Below are 26,295 nucleotides of genomic sequence, written 5' to 3'. Positions count from 1 at the left end.
GGGTAAATGTCTAAGTCTAAATAAACAATATTGTTTAAATGTTATTTTCCAAGTTGTAATCTATGTAAACAGCTTTTTACTAACTGGGATTTACTATAAGAGGTTAATTGTCTATCAGATTCTGCAAAGTATGCAAACATCTTGAAAAATAGTTATTTAGAGTATTGTCTTAACTGCTAATTCTCTTGAGTATTGAGAGGAAATTGTATCTATAACTGCATATCTAGATTTGGGTCCGAGTTCAGAGCAGTTAGTTCCAGTATTCATGTATGGATGTGAGAGCTGGACCAAAAAGAAAGCTGAGCACTGAACAACTGATGCTTTTGAACTGTGGTGTTGGAGAAGACTCTTGAGAGAGTCCCTTGGCGTGCAAGGAGATCCAACCAGTCCATCCTAAAGGAAATCAGTCCTGAATATTCATTGGAAGGACTGATGTTGAAGCTGAAACTCCAATACTTTGGCCACCTGATGCAAAGAACTGACTCACTGAAAAAGACCCTGATGCTGGCAAAGATTGAAGGTGGGAGAAGGGGATGACGGAGGATGAGATGGTTGGGTGGCATCACCGACTCGATAGACGTGAGTTTGAGTAAGCTCCAGGAGTTGGTGATGGGCAGGGAAGCCTGGCATGCTGCAGTCCACAGGGTTGCAAAGAGTCAGACATGACTGAGCGACCAAACTGAACTGAACTGAAGCATTTAAAACTAATCATTCCAGATGTTAAGCTGATCATAATTATACCAGTGTGGAATTACTCAACTATGGCATTCTAAGTCTCCAAGGCATAAATTGTATCTAATTCCCATGCTTGATTGAGAATTTCAGTGTTGGAACCTAATAAAAATATACAACAGAAACCGCCCTTAAGTATACCTGGATGAGTAATTCTATATAATCCTTTAGCACGTCAATGTAAAGTCAACTAACACTTAAAAGAAGAAATTAACTGCTACCCTTAACGTTCACAGTGCTCTAATATTTAGTGCTACTGATGCTCGGTGATTTATTTAAAGATACTTGCAGCAAAATAATCATTTTCTGCTAGCTTAGCATAAACATAATTGTTTATTGACTATAAAGGAGATTTGCTTCAGTATTTTTTAGCTCTCCCTTGCCATTCTTCTCTATAACTCCCAAACTTCCTGAACTGTAAACATTATTGCCTGTAATATCAATAAATGTCCACTAATATTAGCATCAGATTAAGTAAAACAAAATTAAAAAGGCAAATTCACCTTAAATGTACCCCCAGATTGTGTTTCAACAGGGACTATAAATAATTCTTTCATGAGTCACTGTTTTGGATTCTATACGCCATTCCAACAGAGGAGTGAATTAGCTATAGTCACAAAGGGTATATGTTTTACTAATTTAAAGATTGATCATTATGTTGCTCACTTTAGAAATGAATTTTGTCACAGAAAATTATGCCAATTGATGCCAAAAAGCATTATAAAACACAATAATTAGTAGAAATCATAGTATTTCAAAGTCATTGGTGAGAGAGAGCATGTGCATTTTTAGTTAAGAATTCAAGTTTGTTAAAGGAATCTGGACACACACCTGCTATTTAGAAAGAGAGATTAGCTCTTCAATAATGGAGTCAGAAGGCAACAGGCTTCCAATCACCTCACCCTAATGATGAACTCACTAGGGGTTTCAGACTGCATTCACTGTGAACCACTGAGGACAAGAGAAGTTTCCAGAGATTCTACAGAGCTTGGGCTAGAACCATACAGTTCTCTCATATTCTACTCACAAGCTATTTCTCTCTCTCATTCTCATTCTCCCCCTCAGTTCTGATATTATCAGTAAAGATTAAATCCTGACTTCTCTCCAGTCTTGAGTCCATCTTTATGTTGATCAGTAAACACCTAGAGAAGCCTACTTGTTGTACACAAATGTCTCTGCAATGTTCTTCTATATGTGTCTGTTCATGCTGGACTCTTAAGATTTAATATTTTGGATTTCAAACTCTGTTAGATGCACATAAAGCCCACAAAAGGCTGTTTTGTTCATAACGGTACATATTCCTTTCTGAACACATTCTTTCTCCAACATGAACGCCAAAGAAGAGAACTGCTATACCCTGATTACCTTAACTGTATTTAACCAGGTGTATTTCACAAAAGAAAGGCTGAGATTTTTCATGGAAAAGCTTTGCTCCGTTTTCAAATCATACTTAAGATATGAAGACATTCTTCAGAGCTACACAACACTCTGATCAAATCTTTAACATATATGACAAAGTGCAAAAATTTTTAAATGACAGATTGTGAGTCTCATCCTTTTTCTACATACAAATGTTTAATAGATTTAAAAGTAGTTTTTAATATGAATCTGACTATCCATTGGCCATTAACTATTCATTGAACTTTAAGATATTAAAGAATTTTAGCTGTCAGACATATGATGAACAAAGTGCCTAGAAATTCTTCTAAGACAAAACTGATTGAATGCTATCAGAAGGGTCCCATCAAAACACAGGCTGGATAAATCAAGGAATTCTATCATCAGATAAGTTGCTCTAGACGGAATGATCCTGAAATCTACATAAGAATCATTTGGGGAAGTTTTTCAAATCCTAGGTCTTTCTATGTCATAGTTTAAAAGTTGTTAATTTTTAGGCTATTTCCTTGAACTGTTAACTGACACACGATAACTTCCACCTATAATATATGCTGACACAAATACAGGGGCCCTGCTTCTTAAATTTAATTGGAAACATTATTGTTCATTAACCAATAGCATTATATTTGCTTTATAATTTGATTTCCAAACTAACAAAGACTGAAGTTTCAGACTGAATATCAGGAGTGTCCCTAAAGATAAAACACTGGAATACAATTCCTAATCTTTAATCCTTGGCTACAATTTGCCTAACAAAAACAACAACAAAAAATTATTTTGGAAAGAATTTTTACAATTTGATGGATAAAACAGTAATTCTCTTCTACATCATGTGATTATTTGCCAAATATCCTTTAATTATAACCCTGCCCAAAATTTTCATGGAAATACACCAGGAGAGAAATCCAAAACTGACTGTCTCCTTTAGTTTCATACTACAAACTGAAAACACAATGAAGATTTACTATCTCTGAATACTAGGAAAATCTATGACCTAAGTCTGCCACCTATCAGGTATTAGCATGCTTTAAACTATACAGTTTGAGGTAATTACAAATTGTAAAATATTGGGGAAAAATATCACTAAAATCCGAAGCAGCCAAACATGGCCCATGGTAATTTACTTAATGAAGGCAACAATATGTTTCCGATCCTTTCATGTTATAAAAACTACTGTTGGGCTTCTCCAGTGACTCAGTGATAAAGAATTCCCCTGCCAATACAGGAGACACAGGTACAAGCCCTGATCTGGAAAGATCCCACAGGTTGTGAAGCAACAAAACCCACGGGCCACAACTATTGAGCCTGTGCTCTAGAATCCAGGAGTCGCAACTACTGAAGCCCCTCACCTGCCCTAGAGCCCATGCTCTGCAACAAGAGAAGCCACCGCAATGAGAAACCTGCACATTGCAACTAGAGAGTAGACTCCACTCGCCACAACTAGAGAAAGGCCTGCAAGGCAACAGAGACACAGGACAGCCACAAATACACACATAAATAAAATTACACACACTCACACACACGCACACACCCCACTGTCAAAACTGGCAGTCAGAGAGTATTACTATAAAAGAGATAACTGAATAGCCCAAGCTGGTGGTGGGAAAAATACAAGTGTGGGCTTGGACTAGCATCTATGATGAGTGAATAGGAGTTCAGTTAATGTGGCAAAAGGCCCACTGCCTTTCACAAGCAATAAATGCCGTTCACTTTAAATGATGACTGAAATATTAAGGTGGCTTAATTTAAAATTCCCATCTCATCTCATTTAAGTGAGTAAGAGGCAGAAAGGCCTCTGGCTTTCCTTCTATCTGCAGTGTCCAGACAGGAAGGGCTCCAGACAGGAAAAAGGGCAAAACCTCATTTCTATAACGCAATGCCAGTCTGCCAGCGCAGCTTCTCTTGAGTCCGTGGGTGTTTAGCATATACTGTCTAGCTGCCCACCTGCCACATGCAGCAGCTTCTCCCTCTTGCGGGGAGTAATGAGGACAGTACCCACAGCAGGACCACCCGGCTGCTTTCTGTGCCCTTCCTTGGAAGTAAAAGGAAGAAGACCAAGGAGGGATCACGTGCTCCCCTCATGAATGTTCAGTCTTTGTCCCTTCTATTTTAAGAATCATTTCCAGAAGTTTTATTCCCGCATCTATTTTTACTTAATAAAGCGAAGGAGAACTTTTTTTTTCATAACCCTATCTTATCAAAATAAACCCTTCTATCCATTACTCCCCACTGCAACAAAATATACTTAACATCACAATTTATCTCCAATATAAATATTCTGTTCATTAATTTGACGACAGTAAAATTTTGCCCTCTGATAACATGAATGTTCACTAATTTGACTGTATTGAAATCTGTATTAGCTTCAAATTTTCAGAAGGCAGGAGTCTTTGTACTTCATCGATCACAAGTCACTAATTCACAGTCAAAATGACAACCATGAAGGAAAAAAAAGCTGCTTTGATTATTTTCCACTTGCTGTGCTCCACTTACTTCCTCTCCTTCTTCCCCAGGCTCTGCTTCATTCTCTGTCCTGATCAACCCAGGCAGCTGACCTGTGTGAATTCTATCACCTGAATTTCCTTATCCTCTGGCTTTCAACAGGAATCTGCCATAGCAGGTACCCAGGAGAGAAGGCTGTGAGAGGAGAAAAAGGTGGGGCACTATAAGTACCACACACACTGCTTCCTCTCTGTCTTGCAGAAGTTCTGCGCTTGCCTGCATTCCTCTGTGGTCAGAGCTCCCAACAATCAGCCCCTCTACCATGACTTCAGCAGTCACCAAGTCACACTAACATGGTTCACTCTCTGCTCCTTCAGGCAGACAGTAAAAATTCCTGACTGTCACTAGCCTCTGGGTATTTCTCTGTCCCTTGCTGGTTTCCTGATATTGCCCACACCTCGGTAACTAATCTCTTCATTAAACTCACTCTGTTAACTCTTTTTAAGATGTATCATCTTTTTCCAGCTAGGACCCTGACTAATATAGCACCTTAATATGAGTGACTCACTAAAACTCTCTAGTCTCTCAAAAAATAAAAATATGCTTCACAGATTTCATGAGAGGAATAAATTCTTCACTTAATTCTAAGAGTTAAAGTCATCTAACAAAGGAAGAAAAACATTTTAGGCAACATCTATTAGAATTCAAATAGTAACATGGTGCATATATTTTCAAACTTTCAAGGAACTTATAATGTTTCTCAAAGAAATATTAATCCTCTTCCATTATGGAAGAGCAGTTTAGTATTCGATAATTCCGAAGAGTACATCACTATGCCAAAAAAAAAAAAAACTACAAGTCAACACTGGAATATACCCAACTCAATATATGGCACCAACTAATTTACAAGCAAAAGAAACAGCAAACAAAAACTCAGCAAACTGTGCAACAAAAAAAAGTAAGAAAAATAACACAACAAAACCATCACTGGTAACTCTGGCTTCTCCCGTTGACAGATTCAACAAGACAAGAGCAAATGCAAGGACTATAATTGATTATTTCTCACCCTCTATTCTGTCTCCTTTCCCTCTAGAAATTACTACAACTACTAGATACTTGCAGTATATAATGATTCAGTAGTCCATGGAAGCTCAAACTTAAATCATTAGCCATTAATACTGCTGTCAACACATTTATCACTATTGTTGCTACACAACACTTTTAACAAATAAGAGGAGGATTTTTTCTTTAAAGTTTCCTCTTATAATGAGCTTGTCATCTATCCCATGGAACAAAATGGAACACATAAAAAGACTTGCTAATTAGCACTTAGAAAGATCTTTTACTTGTACAGGTCTGTCTCCATAAATTTTGCAAAACGATGTCTCTTTACAAGCATAAAACACAATTTCATTCTCAACATGGCTTGGAGAAATGCAAAGTTCATATAAAGATTCCTAATTCACAACATTTCACACCCCTCTAAAAAAACTCTTCTAAAGTGTTCAAGTAGTTTCTAACAACTACTATACATTTATACGGGGCTGTTATGTTCGTTATCTCATTTGTTCCTTCTAAGTCTATGGGGTAGGCAGGTATTCCACACATAAGGATAATCAGATATTTAGTCCCTTGCCAAATATCCCTGCAAGTAAATAAAAGAATTTCTTATTATCTTACAATGGAGCAGCACTAGTGACTCTCATCAGTAATTTAATACAGAGCCTATTGTTATTATTGTTGTTTACTCTCTAAGTTGTGTCCACTCTTTTGCAACCCCTTGTCCATTGGATTTCCCAAGCAAGAATACTGGAGTGGGTTGCTATTTCCTTCTACAGGAGATCTTCCCGACACAGGAATCGAACCTGCATCTCCTGCATTACAGGTTTACCTGATTCTTTACCCCTGAGCCACTTGGGAAGCCCATAATACAGAGCCTGCATGTAACCAAATAACAAGTGCCCACATGCATACTATTATCCCAGACACCAAAGAAAAGTTAGTATCAAAAGGTATCAACTAACCACAAGTATGTTACATATAACACAAGAAAAAGGATGGCATAAAGAAGTCCCTAAAATGAAAATACTTTTCACTCAAAGGAAGAGTTAAATAAAATCTGTGTTGCTTTTGAATTGGGGTGTTGGCGAAGATTCTTGAGAGTTGCTTAGACTGCAAAGAGATCAAACCAGTCCATCCTAAAGGAAATCAGTCCTGAATATTCATTGGAAGGGCTGATTCTGAACCTGAAACTTCAATATTTTGGCCACCTGATGCAAAGAACTGACTCATTGGAAGAGACCCTGATGCTGGGAAAGATTGAAGGCAGGAGGAGAAGGGGACAAAAGAGGATGAGATGGTTGGATGGCATCACCAACTCGATGGACATGAGTTTGCTCAAGCTCTGGGAGTTGGTGATGGACAGGGAAGCCTGGCGTGCTGCAGTCCATGGGGTTGCAAAGAGTCGGACACAACTGAACGACTAAACTGACTGACTGATGTTTTTAAAGGTAATGCTTTAACTGATACACAGAAAAGAGCTCCCAGGTAAAAGCAGCTGGGGTAGGAGAGATCACAGGAATGAGTTAGTGGGCTGTTAAGAAAGATAAGGGGGCACATAAGCAGTGACAACTAGTCAACTAACTATGTCATTTATTCAATCAATATTAATTGCATAAGGCATTGCCCAAGGTACTCTTGAGAAATACTACGATAAATGGGGGAAAAAATCATTGCATTCAAACAGCTTACCGCCTACTTGGTAAGATAATACCAAAACAGATAAAACACTCATTCACTGATCAACATTTCCTGAGTGATTACAGGAAGGCACCGAGTTCGGCCCTGTGAGAAACACAAAGATGAACGAAACAGAGGCTTTACTCTCGAGGGTGTAACAGTCTGGTAGAGAAGATAACATAGTTATGCAAGTGTTGAACGAAGAACGTAAGAAGTGCTATAGAAATCATTCAAATAAAATGCTATGTGAATTCCAAACAAGGAGAAACGGTTCCTAACTGGGAGGTTGGGGGAAAATGGAAAGTAGTAGCCATTAGAATAAAGAGTAAGCAGGACCAAGGTACCCAGTGAATGGGGAAGGAAGACATTCTAAGTGAGGGTCAACTGTGTCTTATATTAGAGAAAGTAAAGGAAGGGAAGAAGGGCAGTGGGTATATAAGGTTTAGGGGGAGCAATCCCAGGTTACATGAAGGAGTTTAGTGGGAAAGGAAAGGAAGTCGAATCACAGCGGGGCTCAAATGAGAGCTGAAAAAGTCTCTGGGTTTGTGGGATATGGGACATAAGAAAAGTAGAACACAGGCTATCCTAAAAGAGCTCTAAAGTCAGTGATAAGAAAAAAGGAAAATAAGGTTCATAGTTAGAGAAAAATAATTCAGGTAGGTCTAGAAAGGCAGACACGATTCTGTCAGCCTGTTCCAGATTATATGAATTGATGAAAGCCATGATTCAAGCCAGGCCAGTAAGTCTTTGGTTGGTGCCCTTCCCTCTAAATCCTGGGAACTGGCTCAATTTTAGCATTTATTTAGAAACATTAGCTGTGAAATGACCACGGCCTGAATAAAACTACACTTCAGGACCTAAGCCTGTAAGAAAGATACATATACAGAGACAATCACCAATGCACCTGTCCCCTCAACATCCCCTCACATCCTTTCTTGTATGTTTCTGGTATGTTCTGCTTGTTCTGTTTTTCTCATTATAAAATTAAGACATGTTCACTATAGAAAATCTAGTCTTCGCACTGCTATTAACTTTAACTTTGACATAATAAACCATCATTGTATTAACATCGACAGCTGCAATTCTATACTGAGAGCCAGTGTTCCTGGAAACCAGTCAAAGTCCCAAGACCAGTATGACCAGCCCAAAGACAACACTGGTCTTCCCAAAAATGATTTGGAGGTCTCCTAGGGCTTCCTGGTGGCTCAGACAGTAAAGAGTCTGCCTGCAATGTGGGAGACCTGGGTTCCATCCCTGGGACAGGAAGATCCCCTGAAGAAGAAATGGCAACCCATTCCAGTATGCTTGCCTTGGAAATCCCATGAACAGAGGAGCCTGGCAGGCTGCAGTCCATGGGGTCGCAAAGAGTTGGACATGACTGAGGGACTAATACTACTTTCCCAAAGCCCAAAGGAGACTGCTTCTAGACTGCCTTCAGGTCTTCCCTAGGATGTATAAAGAGGCCCAAAGCAATCTTTCAGGAGTCAGAAACAAACAAACAAGCAAAAGCCTTGAATACAGGAGAAACCAATCTAGACCACTGGTTGGATACTCACCACATAGGGGTGCACTGGTTTAGGCATATTCACAGACAAGTTTATTTTTATCAAAGATAACATAGATTAGAATATTTACAACCTAAATGGGTGGAATGGACTAGAACTAAACTTAGTAAATCCATGAGTCAAATATTGCTGGGCTTTCTATTAGGGCAGCATGACGTAGAGCTTGACAGTATAAGTTTTAAACCCAATCAGAACTAATACAGACCTCAGCTATGACGCATTTTAACTGTGTGGCCTTGAGAAAGTTACTTAACCCTTCAAAAATTTAAGAAAACAGACATAATATAACACCTGTGATCCTCAAATAAAAAACTAATACATGGAAAACTGTCATTAAGTGGCAGTTTGTTAATAACAGCCAATCATCATGGCAGCTGTTTACACAGAAATGTATTGTCTTTAAAGAATGAGTGTTTTCTCAGCAAAGGAAACCATAAACAAAATGAAAAGACAATCTATGGATTGAGAGAAAATACTTGCAACTGATATAACTGACAAGAGCTTAGTTTTCAAAATATATAAACAGCTCATACAACAACAAAAAAACAAATAACCCTATTAAAAAATGGGCAGAATACATAAACAGACATTTTTCCAAAGAAGACAAACAGATGGCCAACAGGGGCATGGAAAGATGCTCAAACTGCTAATTATTAGAGAAATGCAAATCAAAATTACAATGAGATACCACCTCACACCAGTCAGAATGTCCATTATTGAAAAGTCTACCAATAACAAATGCTGGAGAGGATGTGGAGAAAAAAGGGCACTCTCTTACACCATTGGTGGGAACGTAAGTTGGTGAAGCCACTATTAAAAACAGTATGGAGGTTTCTCAAAAAGCTAAAAATAAAGTTGTCATATGATCCAGCAATCCTACTCGGGCATATATCCAGAAGAAACTATAGTTCAAAAAGATATTTGCGCTATGTTCACAACAGCACTATTTACAATAGTCAAGACACAGAAACAACCTAAATGTCCATCAACAGATGAATGAATAAAGAAAATGTGAGATATATATATGTATATATATTATATATATGCAGGGGTTAATAGTCAGCCACCTGTTGCTCTGGCTAAGCCATGAGAAAATCACCATGGGAAAAGAATAAAAGCAAAATACAGCAATACAGCATAACCCAAATAAAAGTATATTGGGTTGATCAGTTGGGGTTGTCATGCCCTGCTAAGCTAAGGAAAAACATAGTGTGAACCTTGGAACGCTGGGTCAGCAAAAGTCCAGAACACTGCTTGTGCACACACTAAGATGTTTTCCCAAGGCATAAGTGGGTCTATGACCTCCAGCGAGGTGATACTCCTTGTACAAAAAAATAACAAAGATTGTTTAATCAATAAAATGGGAGAGTGACTGGGAACACAGGAGGCTGACTTCATTGTAACACAAAAGATACTTTCTGCTTGCCAAGACAATAAATAAAAGTGACATGGCTCCGAGGAACAGGGCTCTTGATCTAAGAGGTCTTGAGTCCACCCATCCCATCTTTAAACCTTAATTCTGTCTCTAGTTTCTTTTTCCCAAACTGCGTCAACCACTTTCGATCCCTACCTGCTGTGCTGGGTGCGCGCACACACACACACACACACGCGCGCACACGCACGCGCACACACACACACACACACACATACTCAGTGGTTTTAGTCATGTGTGCCAGGCTCCTCTGTCCATGGTATTTTTCCAGCAAGAATACTGGAGTGGGTTGTCATTTCCTTCTCCTACATATATATATATATACATGTAGGGGTTCCTGGGTGGCTCAGTGGTAGAGAATCTGCCTGCCAGTGTAGGAGACACAGGAGATGTGGGTCAACCCCTGAGTCTGAAAGATTCTCTGGTGGAAGAAATGGCAATCCACCCTAGTATTCTTGCCTTGAAAATCCCATGTTCCATCTATAGGTATTATAAAATATAATATCCTTGTAGCTTATATTATACATAATATTTTGTATCTCTATTCCCTACCCCTATACTGCCTCTCTCCACTTCCCTCCCTCAACTAGTAACTACTAGTTTGTTCTCTATATCTGTAAGTCTGTTTCTTTTTTGTTATATACACTAGTTTGTTGTATTTTTGGAATTCCACATAAAACTGACATTGTACAGTATTTGTCTTTCTCTGTCTGACTTCTCTCACTTAGCACAATATTCTCCAAGTCCATCCATGTTGTTGGAAATGGCAAGTTTTCATTGTTTTTTTAACAGCTGAGTAGTATTCCATTGTGTGTATGTGTGTACACATACTCACCACATCTTCTTTATCCATTCATCTATTGATAGGCATTTAGGTTGCTTCCATATCTTGGCAATTGTAAATAATGTTGCTATGAACATTGGGGTGTGTTTGTCTTTTTGAATTAGTATTTCCATTTCTCTCAGATATGTATCCAGGAGTGGAATTGCTGAGTTATAAGGAAGTTCTATTTTCAGTTTTTTGAGAAACCTCCCTACTGTCTTCCCCAGTGGCTGTATCAATTACATTCCCATCAACAGTGTACAAGGATTCAGATGGGACTTTTAACCTGAGGACAGCAAACCTTCTGAAATCATACATAAAAATTGTGTTCCTGTAGGTACAAATACATTTCCATTTATACATCAAATTATCAAAAAAAGATCCAAGAATCAAAAAAAGGTTTGGAATACTTGTCTAGGGGAAAGACTTGATTTAACCATCCCTGGATCCTGTACAGTGCTAAGCACCTACTTTCACATGGATAGCATTTGTTGCTTTGCAACCTCAAGTATACTTCAATAAAAAATAAAAAGGCACAAGAGAGAAACGTAAACAAAAGCTTGAAGAAGCAGCAGTAGCAACAGCGGCAGCAGCTACCGACCATGGAGTACAGCACAAACCCAGTTGAAGAGTTTTTCCCAAAGGCAGATTTTAAGAATGACAACAAAATTAAGAAGTAAACACTGTTTCTTCATTTTAAAAAAACAATTAAAATTTATTAATAAATCATAAAATCAATGTTAGGTTTATGTTTAATGCAATCTTATAAATATGTTTTCCTCATTCTAGAATCATTCTCTCACCTTATTGTAAAAATTACTGTTTCTGAATGGTGCTTACCAGGGGCTAGGGGTAGGAGGGAATTCGGAGTTATTGTTTAATGGGTAAAGAGTTTCAGTTTGGGAAGATGAGAAAGCTCTGGAGATGGATGGTGGTGATGGCTGCACAACAGTGTGAATGTACACAATGCTACTGAATCGTCATGCACATTTGACATAAGTTCTAAAAACACTGCTTTTTATTCTCATCTAACATTAATTACCTATTAGAGGGTAGACTCTTCATCAAAGGTAAGAAATAGAGATACTAGTTAAATTTTAGGATATTAGAAATCCTCAAAGGAGAAGTAAATCTTAACCCCAATCTACACATTGTTTGTTTTAGAGTATAAGCACAAATTAAACAGGGTGATATAATCATAAATCCTGTCCACACAGAGGGGCTATTATCTGAATAAACAAAGGAAAATTGCATAGGGACATCAGCTTATCTGTGAGAAGTAAATTAAACTTTTTCAAGGTACCAATTCACAACTCAGGGAATAAATAATAATTTAGCCCAACTTTATCAATATTATCCACATAAATAAGAGTTTTGGAATCTTGCAACAGGCATTTCAAAGTTCAAGGAGTACAACTTATTCAATAAACATCTAGTGATCACTCTTGATATCTAAAGAATAAAAGTACCAAAACTACTCTAAAAAGAAAAAAATACAGACTATTTAGAACTCTGACTACAGAAAGGACAAATTGCTTTCCTGTTTTACTGCACTTTACTCCCATCTCATGCATTATAATTTGCCCCAACAAAGTAAAAGCCTCAGGCTCCAGAAAGGTTATAAATCTATTTAAAATATCAAAAGTAGTCATAATTATTAGTAACATCATAATGATATTTTCTAAGAATGTATATATATATATCATCAAATACCTAGTTTCTAAACTTTTTGGTGACTGTCCATATCTCCTGGTTATTACCAACAAATAATGGATTTGAAAAGACATTTTAAAATTCCATTATTTTCCTCAAAGTCCTTATATGCATATAAGAGAGATTTACAGAGAGATTTACAACTATTTCTGCACTGGAATCTAGGAAAATCCTTAGAAACAGATTCAATATAAAAGCTAATACTAATATTTAAATTCCATTGCATAAAAAGATATCCACTACCATACTGAAGTGTTGTGTATTTTGCATTTGATGTAAACTAACATTTATTGCTCTCAACTTTAACATTAACTAATTGGCAGGATATAAACTTTTCCCATAGTTGTATTTATCAAAAAGCCAAATTTTCCCAGTGTTTATTCTTATTCAATATTTATTCAATAAATATTACTGAGTGCCTGGCACATATCAGGCACTATGCTGTAACTGCTGAACGACTGTGAACCAAACAGCCAGGTTTTAACTAAATGATACTTCAGCACTACTTCTTTTCTAAAACACAGACTTACATCACTACCTTTTCAAAGTGTCTTTCTTTATATTTTTGTAAACATGCTTATTCTGGCAGTTCTTTGAAACTTTTGTTCATGAATCTGGTCTCTAAAGGTAAATTTATAAATGATAATGTTTCTAGGACACAAAAATGTTTGCCTGTCATAGTTCGTTTTACTGTATGACAATAACAAAACATCAAGGACAGCACAAATTCCATTTAACTGTAAGACTTACCTGAAATGGGAATATTCTGTGAGACTGATAACTGTACGTCTCCAGTTCCTGGTGGCATGTCAACGACCAGGTAGTCCAGCTGACCCCAATCTACCTAAAAACCAAGACGACACAAATAATATCACTGTAAAAACAAATGTGGTGAATAGTGATGTAAACAAAAAAAAAATTAATAACAAATCTAAAATAGCTTTCATTTGAGCTATTATTAAGTTCCAGGGATTATGCTGAGGGCTGATACAGATGTATAAGAAACCATGGGTGTATAAGAGACCATCTTTGCTTCTAGCAGACCTTCTCTGACTAATAAGGTTAAATTTTCAGATGATCCCACAAAACACACACATACCATAATGATGATCCCACTGCACAATGGACTTCAGCACCAATAATCTATTTTCACTGAGAACAGCCCTAATTTTACCTAAGGAAGTCTTAGCTTTTTGTCCTTTGAGTTTTTAGTAATGTTTCCTGTAGCAGATCCTACTATAGTTTTCAATGTTTATTATTTTTCCTTCATAAAACACACTAATAATGAAAACTGAAACTTGATAAGAAAATTTTATAAATATAAATAGACTTACAAACTATTAACATTTGATTATTTCTTTCCAGGCACTTTACTAAGTATCTATACCTAGAAAAATGCTCAGCCTCAATTAGACAGGTATCAAAGATACTTCGGGGCTTCCCTAGTGGTTCAGTCAGTTTTTAAAGAATCTGTCTGCAATGCAGGTGACCTGGGTTCGATCCTTGGCTCAGGAAGGTCCCCTGGAGAAGGAAATGGCAACCCAATCCAGTATTCTTGCCTGGGAAATCCCATGGACAGAGGAGCCTGGCAGGCAACAGTCCATGGGGTCCCAAGAGTCAGACACAACTTAGCGACTAAACCACCACCACCATCAAGGATACTTCAAGCTCTTTTCCCCTCAAATGGTTCTTCCTTACGAATCCCCAGTTTCAGCAAAAGGCCGAGGGGTCCTCTCAGGTGCCTAATGCAAAGACTTGGGATCATGTGTAACTTGTCCCCTTTCCCTCACCATTTATATTATGCTTTCTAAAAAATCTCTGAAATGTATTCACTTTTTCTGCATGACGAAGAACCCAACATGAACCACAGTCATTTATCACTAAAATCTCCCAACCAATTTCCCTGTATCAGCATTGCCCACATAAGTCTATTCTTAATACCACAGAAAAAAATGATTTGATAGTGCAGTGTTTTTTTTTTGTTTGTTTGTTTAAAACTTCTCTATCGCTTTTAGGATAAAGGCTAAGCTTAAGCTTTAGAACTTCTGCCTGGTCTTCTTTACTTGTTAATTCTTCCTCATTCTTTTTTTTTTTTTTTTTTCCATTTATTTTCATTAGTTGGAGGCTAATTACTTTACAATATTGTAGTGGTTTTTGTCGTACATTGACATGAATCAGCCATGGATTTACATGTATTCCCCATTCCGATCCCCCCTCCCACCTCCCTCTCTACCCGATCCCTCTGGGTCTTCCCAGTGCACCAGGTCCAAGCACTTGTCTCATGCATCCAACCTGGGCTGGTGATCTGTTTCACCATAGATAATATACATGTTTCGATGCTGTTCTCTCAAAACATCCCACCCTCGCCTTCTCCCACAGAGTCCAAAAGTCTGTTCTGTACTGAGGCCTCAGCTTGAAAGTTACTTCCCATAACTTTCATTAAAGATTAGATATGGTGTTCCTATTATGTAGAATAGGTGTTCCTATTCTAATCATTTGTTCATTCATTCAACCAGCAAATGTTTACTGAGTATCTACTATATACCAGGCATTGAGCAATAGCTATTCAATTAATTGAATAGTATCATGGGCCCTAGTCTCACAGAATTTACAATACAGAGGGAGAGAGATATTCAACACAAAATGATATAACCTGTGCAAAAAAAGGTTAGTGAGAGAAATTGAAAGATCAACATAGCTGAAAAGCAGTGCAAGAGGAAAGTGACATTCATTTACTATTGTTTCAGTATCTATCTTCTCACGAAACTGTAGATGACTTAGACATATCTAACATAGAATGGACATATAGGAGACGCTCAAATTTTCTTTCAAGGAATGAATTTGAGCGTCTCCTATATACATACATGCAAATACTTACAATGTTTTGAAAGGAAATGGAAATTATACTGTGTATCCTACTTCTTAAAACTTAATAATGTGAAATAAGCCTTTTCCATAAAATCACGTATTTCTTAAAATATGATATTGGGTCTGATGGATTCATTTATGTTTTAACACATTTATTCAACATATATTTACCGAGAAATGATTCCAGGCACTGTTCCAGGTGATGAATAGATGAATAGACAGCAATGAAAAAAACAAAGTCCCATCCACCAAGCAACTAAAGTTTTAGTGAGGGAGACAGGCAGATAAACAGAAAGACAAACAGTAAAAAGTACTGCAAAGAAAACAAGCATCCCTTTCTATACAGAATTACTTGGCTCTTGATTTGGATATATCCAGATCAAACAGCAAGAGACATTTTAAAAGTCTTCAATTTCTGAGTTTCAGAGAGCGGGTAGTAAGAGTTCAGACAGCTAAGAATTTATCAAAGGAGTTCTTTGAGTCTCTTCAGTTCCCAGGGTCAGATAGTGAGGAACACATGAAGAAGAGAGAAAAGGAAAAGAATGGTGTAAGGGACTACCTTCGACAGGGTGGTCAGAGCCTGAAGTGAGAAAAATAACTGATGCAATTCTTAGAAAGCATTCTAGGCAGAAGCACTGGCAAGTGGAAAGGCCCTGAGATGGGGATATGCTTGGTACACTCACAGAATATGTAGGAAGGCAGCACAGCCTTTCTAAAACAGCACTCCCCCAATCATCAGTCTCTTTCCTTCTCTGAATGTGCTTTCTTGAAAACATTTATCAATATCTGACATTATATCAATATCAATATCTGCCATTATATACTGACATGTCTTTTAGGAATACTATGATATTTCTCAAACACAAGTATTTGATACTGATGTAACAATACATTTTAAGAGAATGATGAAATGATGAACATGAAGTAGTTCATTTTCAATATGGGGTTTCTTGTTTGAAAACAGCTATCCCTAAGTTACCCATGGCCATCATCTATGAAACTATTTACAAAAAAGATAAAGGATACTTTTCATTTTACATCCTCTACACTGAAACTCCTAGCACTGGCAGACTGACAAGCCTCTTTGTTTCAGAGGACATCAAATGAGTGGTGCCAACAATTTATAATTGTTGTTCCTTGGCATTTAATCATATTTATCACATTGGCTCAAATTTCTTACATCTTTAAAGAGAATTCTTATTGTATTTCCAAGGACCTAAAAATACTGCACTGGTAAGGCAATGAATTTCAAATGACTCTTAAACTGAATTCAAATTCTATGGGAAAAGTAAAAAACCTGGCCCAGAACCTTCATCACACATTGTAGGCATTTCACCAAGGCTTGGAGACTTGAACTGAATTCAGTATCTGACCTCCAGTTTTATGGTATTCACTAATATATCAATATATTGCTATTAATGAATATATAATAATTAATATAAAATTAACATAATTAACACATTATTGTTGTTCAGTCACTAAGTCATGTCTGACTTTTTGCGACCCCAGTTAACAATTAACATATTAATATAATATTGAAATGAAATGTTAAATGCTCAGTCACGTCCTACTCTTTGCAACCCCACAGACTGGGGCTCACCAGTCTACTCTGTCCATGGGATTTCCCAGACAAGAATACTGGAGTGGGTTGCCATTCCCCTCTCCAGGGCATCTTCCCAACCCAGGGATCGAACCCAGGTCTCCTGCACTGCAGACAGACTCTACCAACTGAGCCACCAGGGAAGCTCTCAAGGAATATAATATTAATATATTAAAATATACTGTCTGCCAGAAAGTTCCAGTTCTCTTGTAAATGAACTACCAAAGCATTGATTTTAGAATGATTTGGGGATTCTTTACATTCTATTCAGTGTAGATTTACTCACATAAATTATTTATTACTAAATGCAGGGAAATAAGTACTAGCAAAACACCCAGGCATCTAATTTAGTAAAACCTAGCAGCAGATCCTGGCTTCCCGGGATACTTAATGGTAAAGAATCTGCCTGACAAAGCAGGAGATACAGATTCAACCCCTGGGTTGGGAAGAGCCCCTGGAGAAGGGAATGGCAACCCACTCGTGTTTTGCCTGAAAAATCCCATGGACAGAGGAGTCTGGTGGGCTACAGTCCATGGGGTCTCAAAGAGTCAGACAGAACTTAGTAACTGAGCACACAGTACAGCAGAAGATCCAGATTTTGGGGTGTCATGGAGCACATACAACTTCGGTGGTCTTCTCTAAGAATAAGAATGCAAAGTCAGAAATGCAAAACTAGGTGCAAAAGTAAATATTTATTTAGAATGTAAAAGAAATCATCATAACATGTTAGCACCTTAGAGTTCCTTTCTCTGAGACCTCCGGAACACCAGAAATGCTTACAGAGAAATTGTCCCTGACTGCAACTGGCTTCCGCTCTCCACTGAGAACATTCTAAAACCCAAGACAGTGTGGAATCCTGAACGTAAGCTTCATTACCCTCAAGGTAACTCCACCTCTGGTAAAACCTTCTCAGCTCCCTCCCAGGCTCCAGACTTAAAGGATCCCAGTGGGACAGACTGAGTCAGTCTAGAGGTGGAGTTACCAAGGTGGTTCAGAGATGCCCTGTGGATAAAGAGGCAGCTGTTGCAGCAGAGAACCCAGCAATGCAGTTAAGAAGTCAAAACAGGTGCATCAAATCCAAAGGGGCACATACACAGTGCAATAGGATAATTTAAAAATAATCCAGTGGCCAGGGCAATTGAGAAGGATGGGATGTGGTACAGATTAGCGGCAACAGTTCAGACCTCAGTCTGCCAACAGAAGCCCTGTGAGAGATGCCTCTTTTACATAGTTATATGTAACTTTTAATTTCCTCCAAAGTGTTTGAGATACAGGACTTTTGGAATCAAGTCAGTCACTGAGCTTTTGTCCAAAGTCATTCAAATAAGATTAGAACAGCTGTTTTTTTTTGTCTTATAAATATGCATTTGTAATTGCTAAAACAGCACATCTTATGGTATTGCTTTTTTAATTGCTCTTTCTCTGTTATTAAGACAACCAACACTTGAAGGTTATGCCATCAGAAATAATTACTAAATCTCTGTTAAATTATTTTTATTTTCTGTTATCTTACTATTTATCTTTTTTGTCAACCTTATTCAGGGAAAATATTTCAGCTAGCACTGACTGGGGTAATTCTAGGCTAATATGTCTTCCCCAAACAATATTTTGTGTTTTAGTATTCAAAATAATGCCTGATAATCAGAGAGAAACCCAAAAACTCAAATAAAGGTAATTCCCTCTTTACTGAGGAATGACTGGGAGATAAAAATGTGTCTTATATTTGGACAGATAAGGTTATGAAGACAGCAGGACATCAGTTATGAAGAGTATGGTGCTATGAATGGGTAAAGAAGATGGACCAGTTCCTTCCACAGATACTTCTATTAAGAAGCTAACCAAAACAGCACTTATCAGGCCTCAATGCAGAGGATGCTGGGAGTATGAGTGCAAAGTGTCTGAGTTGTAAGTGTTAAAAAGAAACAGCCCATGGATGCATTCCATTTTTAGCTTCTCAGCTAAAGCTTCCAGCTTCTCTGGAGCAGTGTACCACAGTCAGCCTCCAGTGTAGTGATTTCCATCATGAGCACTACACAGGCCATGTTTAAGTACCACAGGGTCAAGACGTGCTTTTCCAAAGCAAAGGCAGAGTGTCCCAGCTATCCTAGGTTTGTGAGCAAGGCCAGTGGGAGCCAAGTGAAAACAATATCAGCCAGGGTGGGCCCTGGGTCCCTGGGGATTCGGGGAGGCACATCACTGCCAAGAAAGAAGAGCTGGGGTTATGACCTGCTGGAGCCAAAGTGGTGGCCAAGAAGAATTACACTCCTGAGATGAAAAAGGTGTGACTTAAGAACAAAAAGACAAATCATGAAGCAGGAGAAAGGGGAGAAAAATCTAGACTGAATCATTTAGAAGTGGACTGTAACTCGAAAACCTATTCATACAATGCTTAAAATATTCCATCGGTAACAGGGCAAATTCTAAAGGAAGTTGGCTAAGTCAGACATTGCCTCTTCCCTTCCTGTCTGCTCTTAATTGGTCCTTGAATAGTTGGTTGACTCTTACGCCCACCTGATTCATAATGTCGTGTCCTGACATCTGACTCTGGCCATCCATCTTCTATCCTGTACCTAAGTTGCTCCTTCCATCCCGTACCTAAGTCCTGCTGCCTCTCCCTGATTTCCTGGTTCTCCAACCACTGTTAAGCATGATTTAACCCTAACAGCAAATAGAACAGTACTTGTACTTTGCTCAGAATCCCAAACATGAAACCACGCCACCTCTGGCATAGGAGATGCAGCTAACCTTGTCTCAGACCCATGGACAAACTTGCCAGGCAAATCACCAAGCTACTAGGATTTTTGCTTCAACTAACTTCCAAGGTTTGAAGAGGTCTTCAGCTCCAAGAATTCTAGGTAATTATTTTTATATAAAATTATCTCCTTAACTTCAGTGTAAGTTCCCTGACAGAAGAAGCCATTCTTTATGCATCCCTGGACTCTCTTTCCACAACTAATTCCCTCCATAATGAACCAGTGTTCAGTGTTCAATCCACATCCACTGAGTGTAATTCCGAGTCAAGTTATTACACTATCAAAACTAATTTTTTTGCCATGTGAGGTACCTTTTACATAAAATATAGATCTAAAATAGAACACAAATTAGGATTAAGTCTGAACCATAGCTTTTACTCTGCTCAGTGGCTTATTCATAAAATCATACAACATTTTATTTTGGTTGCAAGAAGAAAATTTCTACAAAGATGAAATTATTTAAATAATAAATAACATAATAAAAGCTTGAATAACAAAAAAAAAATTCCACTTGAGTTGATGACCTACTGACTTGCAGAAATAAATGACACAACCAAATTTAATGAACTTATCCTTGAGACTATTTTGATAAGAGCTAACCCAGTTATATGGTGAAAACACATTATTCGAGTTATAACAATGATCTAAAACTTCTTTAATATTTTCATTTTTTTTCAGATAAAAATTCTCTATTCCATTTTCAAATTTCTTTCTTGCCATAGGAAAAGGAGGTGGGGTGGAAGATGTCTTGAATAAATCCCTCCAGATACTACCAACCCAAATGACAGCAATAATGTTCTGTGCGAGAAAGAGAAACTTTATTCTTTATCGTTCCCTTTAACATCATCTTTCATTTCATTTTATCCTTCTCTTTAACACCATCTTCCATTTCATTAACTGTCCTAGCAGAGAGAGAGAGCAGACTGAACCTGCCAACACGGAGAGTGTCAATTCACAGATGACTTCTGACCCAAAAGTTGATAGATGGGCTCATCTTTGGTAATTCTGTGCCCAGTTTCTGAAGCAATATTTAAAAGATTATCCAATTCCCAGGTCCAGCCCACAGACACCCAGGTAAATCTACAGTAAAACTTCACGGTATAAAAATAATAATGTTACCACAAAAGTAAGAATACATATTATGAGAACATCTCTCTAAGATCTCCAGACTCCTGCTTTAGACCAACTGCTTATATATACAGATGTTCATAACCTAGGAAGATGATGTTAGTAAAGGACAGGACTGCTACCAAAAAGGCCTAAAATATTACAAACTTGCCTGAAAATCAAGATGTTTTTATTTTTTAAAAATACTATGGGCAGGATGGTGGGAGGGATGTACAAGTGGGAGGGGACATGGGTCCCTATGTCTGATTCATGTTGATGTTTGGTAGAAACTAACACAGTACTGTAAAGCAATTATCCTTCATTTAAAAATAAATAAATTTTTTAAAATTACTAAAAGATATTTAAAAAATAAAAACTCTCCTTTGTTTTTTATTATAAACCTAAAGGCTGAAGCTTCAGAATTTTTTTTTAAGTAGGAGTAACAAACCACCTTATTAACCTAATTTGCAAGCTTAGTCACCCACTCATGTCTGACTCCTTGCGACCCCATAGACTATAGCCTGCCAGCTTCCTCTGTCCATGGGATTTTCCAGGCAAGAAGACTGGAGTGGGTAGCCATTCCCTTCTCTAGGGGATCTTTCCGACCTGGGGATCAAATCCGGTTCTCCTGCAGCGCAGGTGGATTCTTTACCATGTGAGCCACCAGGGAAACCCAACCTAATTTGGGACAGTTTATAAAATATATTTAGATGTGTAGGACTCTCTCTAAAAAAATTGAAAACTATTAATACTCTTTTTAAGAAACTCCTTAGGAAAAATACTGTATTTGGGAGGATCCAAGGTCCTGAAGGAGGTTCTTAAAGATGTTACAGAACTGCAGGGACCTTCTGCTCCTGGAAAGCAATCTACCCAATGTATTAATAGTACTGAATGCTAGGGGGGATCTGACTAATTGTTCCAGATCATTTCTTGAGCTCCATTACCTGTCATCTAGAGTCCTACACTTGAGCCTTATGGTGCATCAGAAAGAACTGGGTTAGTGAACAGGGAAGAGGTGGGGGGAAGCGTCTTCAGGTAACAGGTAAAGGAGAGCAAATGGCAATGAGTAGTTTTTGAGAGTCTAAGGTAGATACATTTATGTAACACTGCAAAATGGGTACTATAATTTCTTTTTTATACAGGTAAGAATATTGAGGATTAGAGAAGTTAAGAAAGTTGCCCAAGATGGGGCTGATGGTGAGTGACAGAGTTGGGATATAAATTCTGGTCTGTGTGACTCGTCACGTTTCCAAGTCTCCCAGAGTATCAGGAGCAGCATCACTATTCCAAGCCCATTCTCCAAGGCCTTGTTCTATTAGCACAACCCCAAGAACAAATGAGCTTTACTACACCACTTTTTCAGAGTATGATTAAAAAAAAAAAGTAAACACTACAGACTCACAGAAAATTATTTACTTACATAATATAAGTAAGAAATAGAAGAATCATTTGTTTCCTTATTTTTCCCATTTACTGGTTAATTAGAATGATGTTTCCTCTATTTCTGAGTATTTTTTACGGTATGTCATAGTATTCTTTCCTTACATGATCCTTTAAGAGTCTTTTACGTATTAAAGCAAGATCAACCAGTCAATCCTAAAGGAAATCAACCCTCAACCCTGAATATTCATTGGAAGGACTGATGCTGACGCTAAAGTTCCAATACTATGGCCACCTGAAAGAGCCAACTCATTGGAAAAGACCCTGATACTGGGAAAGACAGATAGCCGGAGGAGAAGGGGGCGACATCCAACATCTTTGTTGGATGGCATGAAATGGTTGGATGTCATCACTGACTCAGTGGACATGAATTTGAGCAAATTCTGGGAGACAGTGAAAGACAGGGAGGCCTGGCATGCTGCAGTATATGGGGTAACAAAGAGTCAGTCATGACTGAGTGACTGAATAACAACAACAAATTAAAGTAAGGGTCTTATAACCATGGAAATGTTGACTATGTGTTATTAAAGAATATTAATAGTAATAATAATAACCCACACTAAATTTTGGTTTTGTTTTCAACCAATAAATCATAAATCATAGAATCATCATTCTACCAACCATCTACACACAAAATATTATGTGGAGCAATTGTCTGAAACAAAGTAAATAACTTCTCAGGACTAAGACAGAAAATAAATATGCTTTTGCTACTGCTAAGTCACTTCAGTCATGTCCGACTCTGTGTGACCCCATCCCTGGGATTCTCCAGGCAAGAACAATGGAGTGGGTTGCAAATACCTACAATTTTGAACACGGTGTTTCTTAAACTGGCCCACTAGGTTTTAATCCAAAAATTTAAAGATCTAACATCAAATAGAAAACCAACTGTGAGGAATCATAGCTCCATATGAAGCTACATTTTAAGTATGAGCTATTATAATGCAGCTTTAAGATTTCAAATTCTGATTCAGACATTAATTACTATGATTTTTTAAAAAACGGCACTGGAAAGAAGGAGTTCAGCAAAAATCAAGACTATGAATCTAGCTGGATATAGATAAGAATCCAGATAGCTCTTCATCAAACAGAAGAGTTCTAGTCTGGGAAACTGGTATACCTAAGTTCCAATCATTTTTGTCTCTAATTAACTATATTATCATGGGTCAACTAATTAACCTCTGTGGCCCTAACTATCCTCTTCTGCTAAAATCAAGTGTTAAAATTAAATAATCAGTAAGATTCCTTCAAATAACTTAAAAAAAGAAAATGTGACAATGACTTGTTTGTGTAAGCTAAAAAACATTTGTGAGAGATTTGCTTAGAGGAAAAAGTGAATAAAAAGTATTCTTATCCAAAAGCACCAAAATGACAACACAAGCTTTTTAAAAAAATTTTTTTAATGGGAGCACTTTATATAAAAACAAGAAAGATAAGAGCAAACTGGTATATTTAGCAAATTTATTTCATGGAATGATCATATTTCTTATGGAAAAAATTAGCTGAATTTTACAAAGAAATATAAATTTGTTTTGATCAGTCCTAACTACCATCTTAAAATATCTCATTCTGGCTTATCTAGGAATTAGTATGTTATATTTCTATAAAATGTCATAATTTACAAAATAGATGCATCCTGAAAAGTTGTATGGGGAACTACCACTGAGGTAAGGAGTGGGGAGGGGATTCAATCACAGACCCTTAAAGGCAGAAGACCTAACCCAGTTTTCCCACTAATACAAAACTTCTTTCCATAAACACTCATGATGGAGATACACTTAGCCAACAGCAGAAAGTTTGAGTCATTCCAATGCTTATCACACATTCAAATACAAATTGTGGAATAATTTACACAAAAAGGATGGACAAAAGTTGTCACTTAAGAATTTTTTCTGTTTTTTTCTTTTGCTATATATAAGATCAGTTTACTTTAACTTACTTTATTTCTCCTACAACACAGCTCAAAATATGCTTTGTTTTCTGATTTGCCTTTGTTGGTATGGTGGTTTAGTTGCTAAGTCGTATCCTACTATTGCAACCCCATGGACTGTAGCCTGCCAGGCTCCTCTGTCCACAGGATTTTCCAGGCCAGAATATTGGACTGGGTTGCCATTTCCTTCTCCAGGGGATCTTGCCAATTCAGGAATCAAACCCAGGTCTCCTGCACTACAGGCAGCTTCTTTACCAACTGAGCTACCAAGGAAGCCCTTTGTTTGGTATGGGAACCTCTATTTATAAAGACCTCCTCCTTTTAAAAATATGAATAAGCACCTACTAAATTATAAGGATTTAACTTGAGACTACAGACATATACTTGAGCTTTTAGAAAATAAAAAGGATTATATATGTAGAATAATTTTTGTAAACTGATGTGCTTTCAGTAAAGAAGGGTGGAGAGGGAGGTGGGAAGGGGGATCAGGTTGGGGAATACATGTAAATCCATGGCTGATTCATGTCAATGTATGACAAAAACCACTACAATATTGTAAAGTAATTAGCCTCCAACTAATAAAAATAAATGGAAAAAAAAATGATTTGGTTCTAACCTTAAAAAAAAGAAGGGGAGATATCAGCAGTTTTAGGTATAAGGGTTGTGTGAAAGTGTCAAAAAACAGGTTAGTCAGAAAGTCAGATATTAAGGTTTCATTATTAATTGATTGCCTGAACTTAACCAAGCTGCTTAACTTGGGGTGCCTCTGTATCCTCATCTTGAAATGGTTTTCAACAGAGAATTTCAGAGATAGCAGAGACTCTAGAGATTATCTTGTACAAAAGCCCTTTTAACAGATCAGCTGTTAAAAGTCGTGTCCCACTCTTTGCAACTCCATAGACTGCAGCACACCAGGCCTCCCTATCCATCACCAGCTTCCAGAGCTTGCTCAAACTCACGTCCATTGAGTCGGTGATGCCATCTGACCATCTCCTCCTCTCTCGTCCCCTTCTTCTGCCTTCAATATTTCCCAGCATTAGGGTCTTTTGCAATGAGTCAGTTTTTCACATCAGGTGGTGAAAGTACTGGAGCTTGGGCTTTAGCATCAGTTCTTACAATGAATATTCATGACTGACTTCCTTCAAGATGGACTAGTTTGATCTCCTTGCAGTCCAAGGGACTCTCAAGAGTCTTCTCCAAAACCACAGTTCAAAAGCATCAATTCTTCAGTGCCCAGCTTTCTTTATGATCCAACTCTCATATCCATACATGACTACTGGAAAAACCAAAGCTTTGACTAGAGGACCTTTGATGGCAAAGTAATATCTCTGCTTTTTAATATGCTGTCTAGGTTGGTCATAGATTTTTTTTCCAAGGAACAAGTGCCTTAATTTCATGGCTGCAGTCACCATCTGTAGTAATATTGGAGTCCAAGAAAATAAAGTCTGTCACTGTTTCCACTGCTTCCCCATCTATTTGCCATGAAGTGATGAGACCGGATGCCATGATCTTAGTTTTTCGCATGTTCAGTTTTAAGCCAGTAAAAATCACTCTCCTCTTTCACTTTCATCAAGAGGCTCTTTAGTTCTTCTTCACTTTCTGCCATATGGGTGGTGTCAGCTGCATATCCGAGGTTTACTGATATTTCTCCTGGGAATCTTGATATCAGCTTGTGCTTCATTCAACCTGGCACTTCGCACGACGTACTCTGCATGTAAGTTAAATAAGCAGGGTGACAATATACAGCCTTGAC

At 37.7% G+C, this 26,295-nt stretch overlaps 1 protein-coding gene across 3 annotated transcripts in view; it reads right to left on the bottom strand.

Annotated features, from left to right (window-relative positions):
• The window catches only part of NUBPL (nucleotide binding protein like), a 225,120-nt gene that overhangs the window by 44,256 nt on the left and 154,569 nt on the right, over window positions 1–26,295 (bottom strand). For all 3 annotated transcript variants that reach the window (XM_043922088.1, XM_043922089.1, XM_043922090.1), the window contains exon 7: window positions 13,595–13,688. In XM_043922088.1, the coding sequence (XP_043778023.1) occupies window positions 13,595–13,688 (94 nt within the window). The remainder of the gene's footprint in view (window positions 1–13,594; window positions 13,689–26,295) is intronic.

Source organism: Cervus elaphus, chromosome 13 (genome assembly GCF_910594005.1).
Source record: "Cervus elaphus chromosome 13, mCerEla1.1, whole genome shotgun sequence".
In the NCBI taxonomy this organism is placed as follows: Eukaryota; Metazoa; Chordata; class Mammalia; order Artiodactyla; family Cervidae; genus Cervus; species Cervus elaphus.
This window is presented reverse-complemented; position numbering and strand designations above follow the sequence as displayed.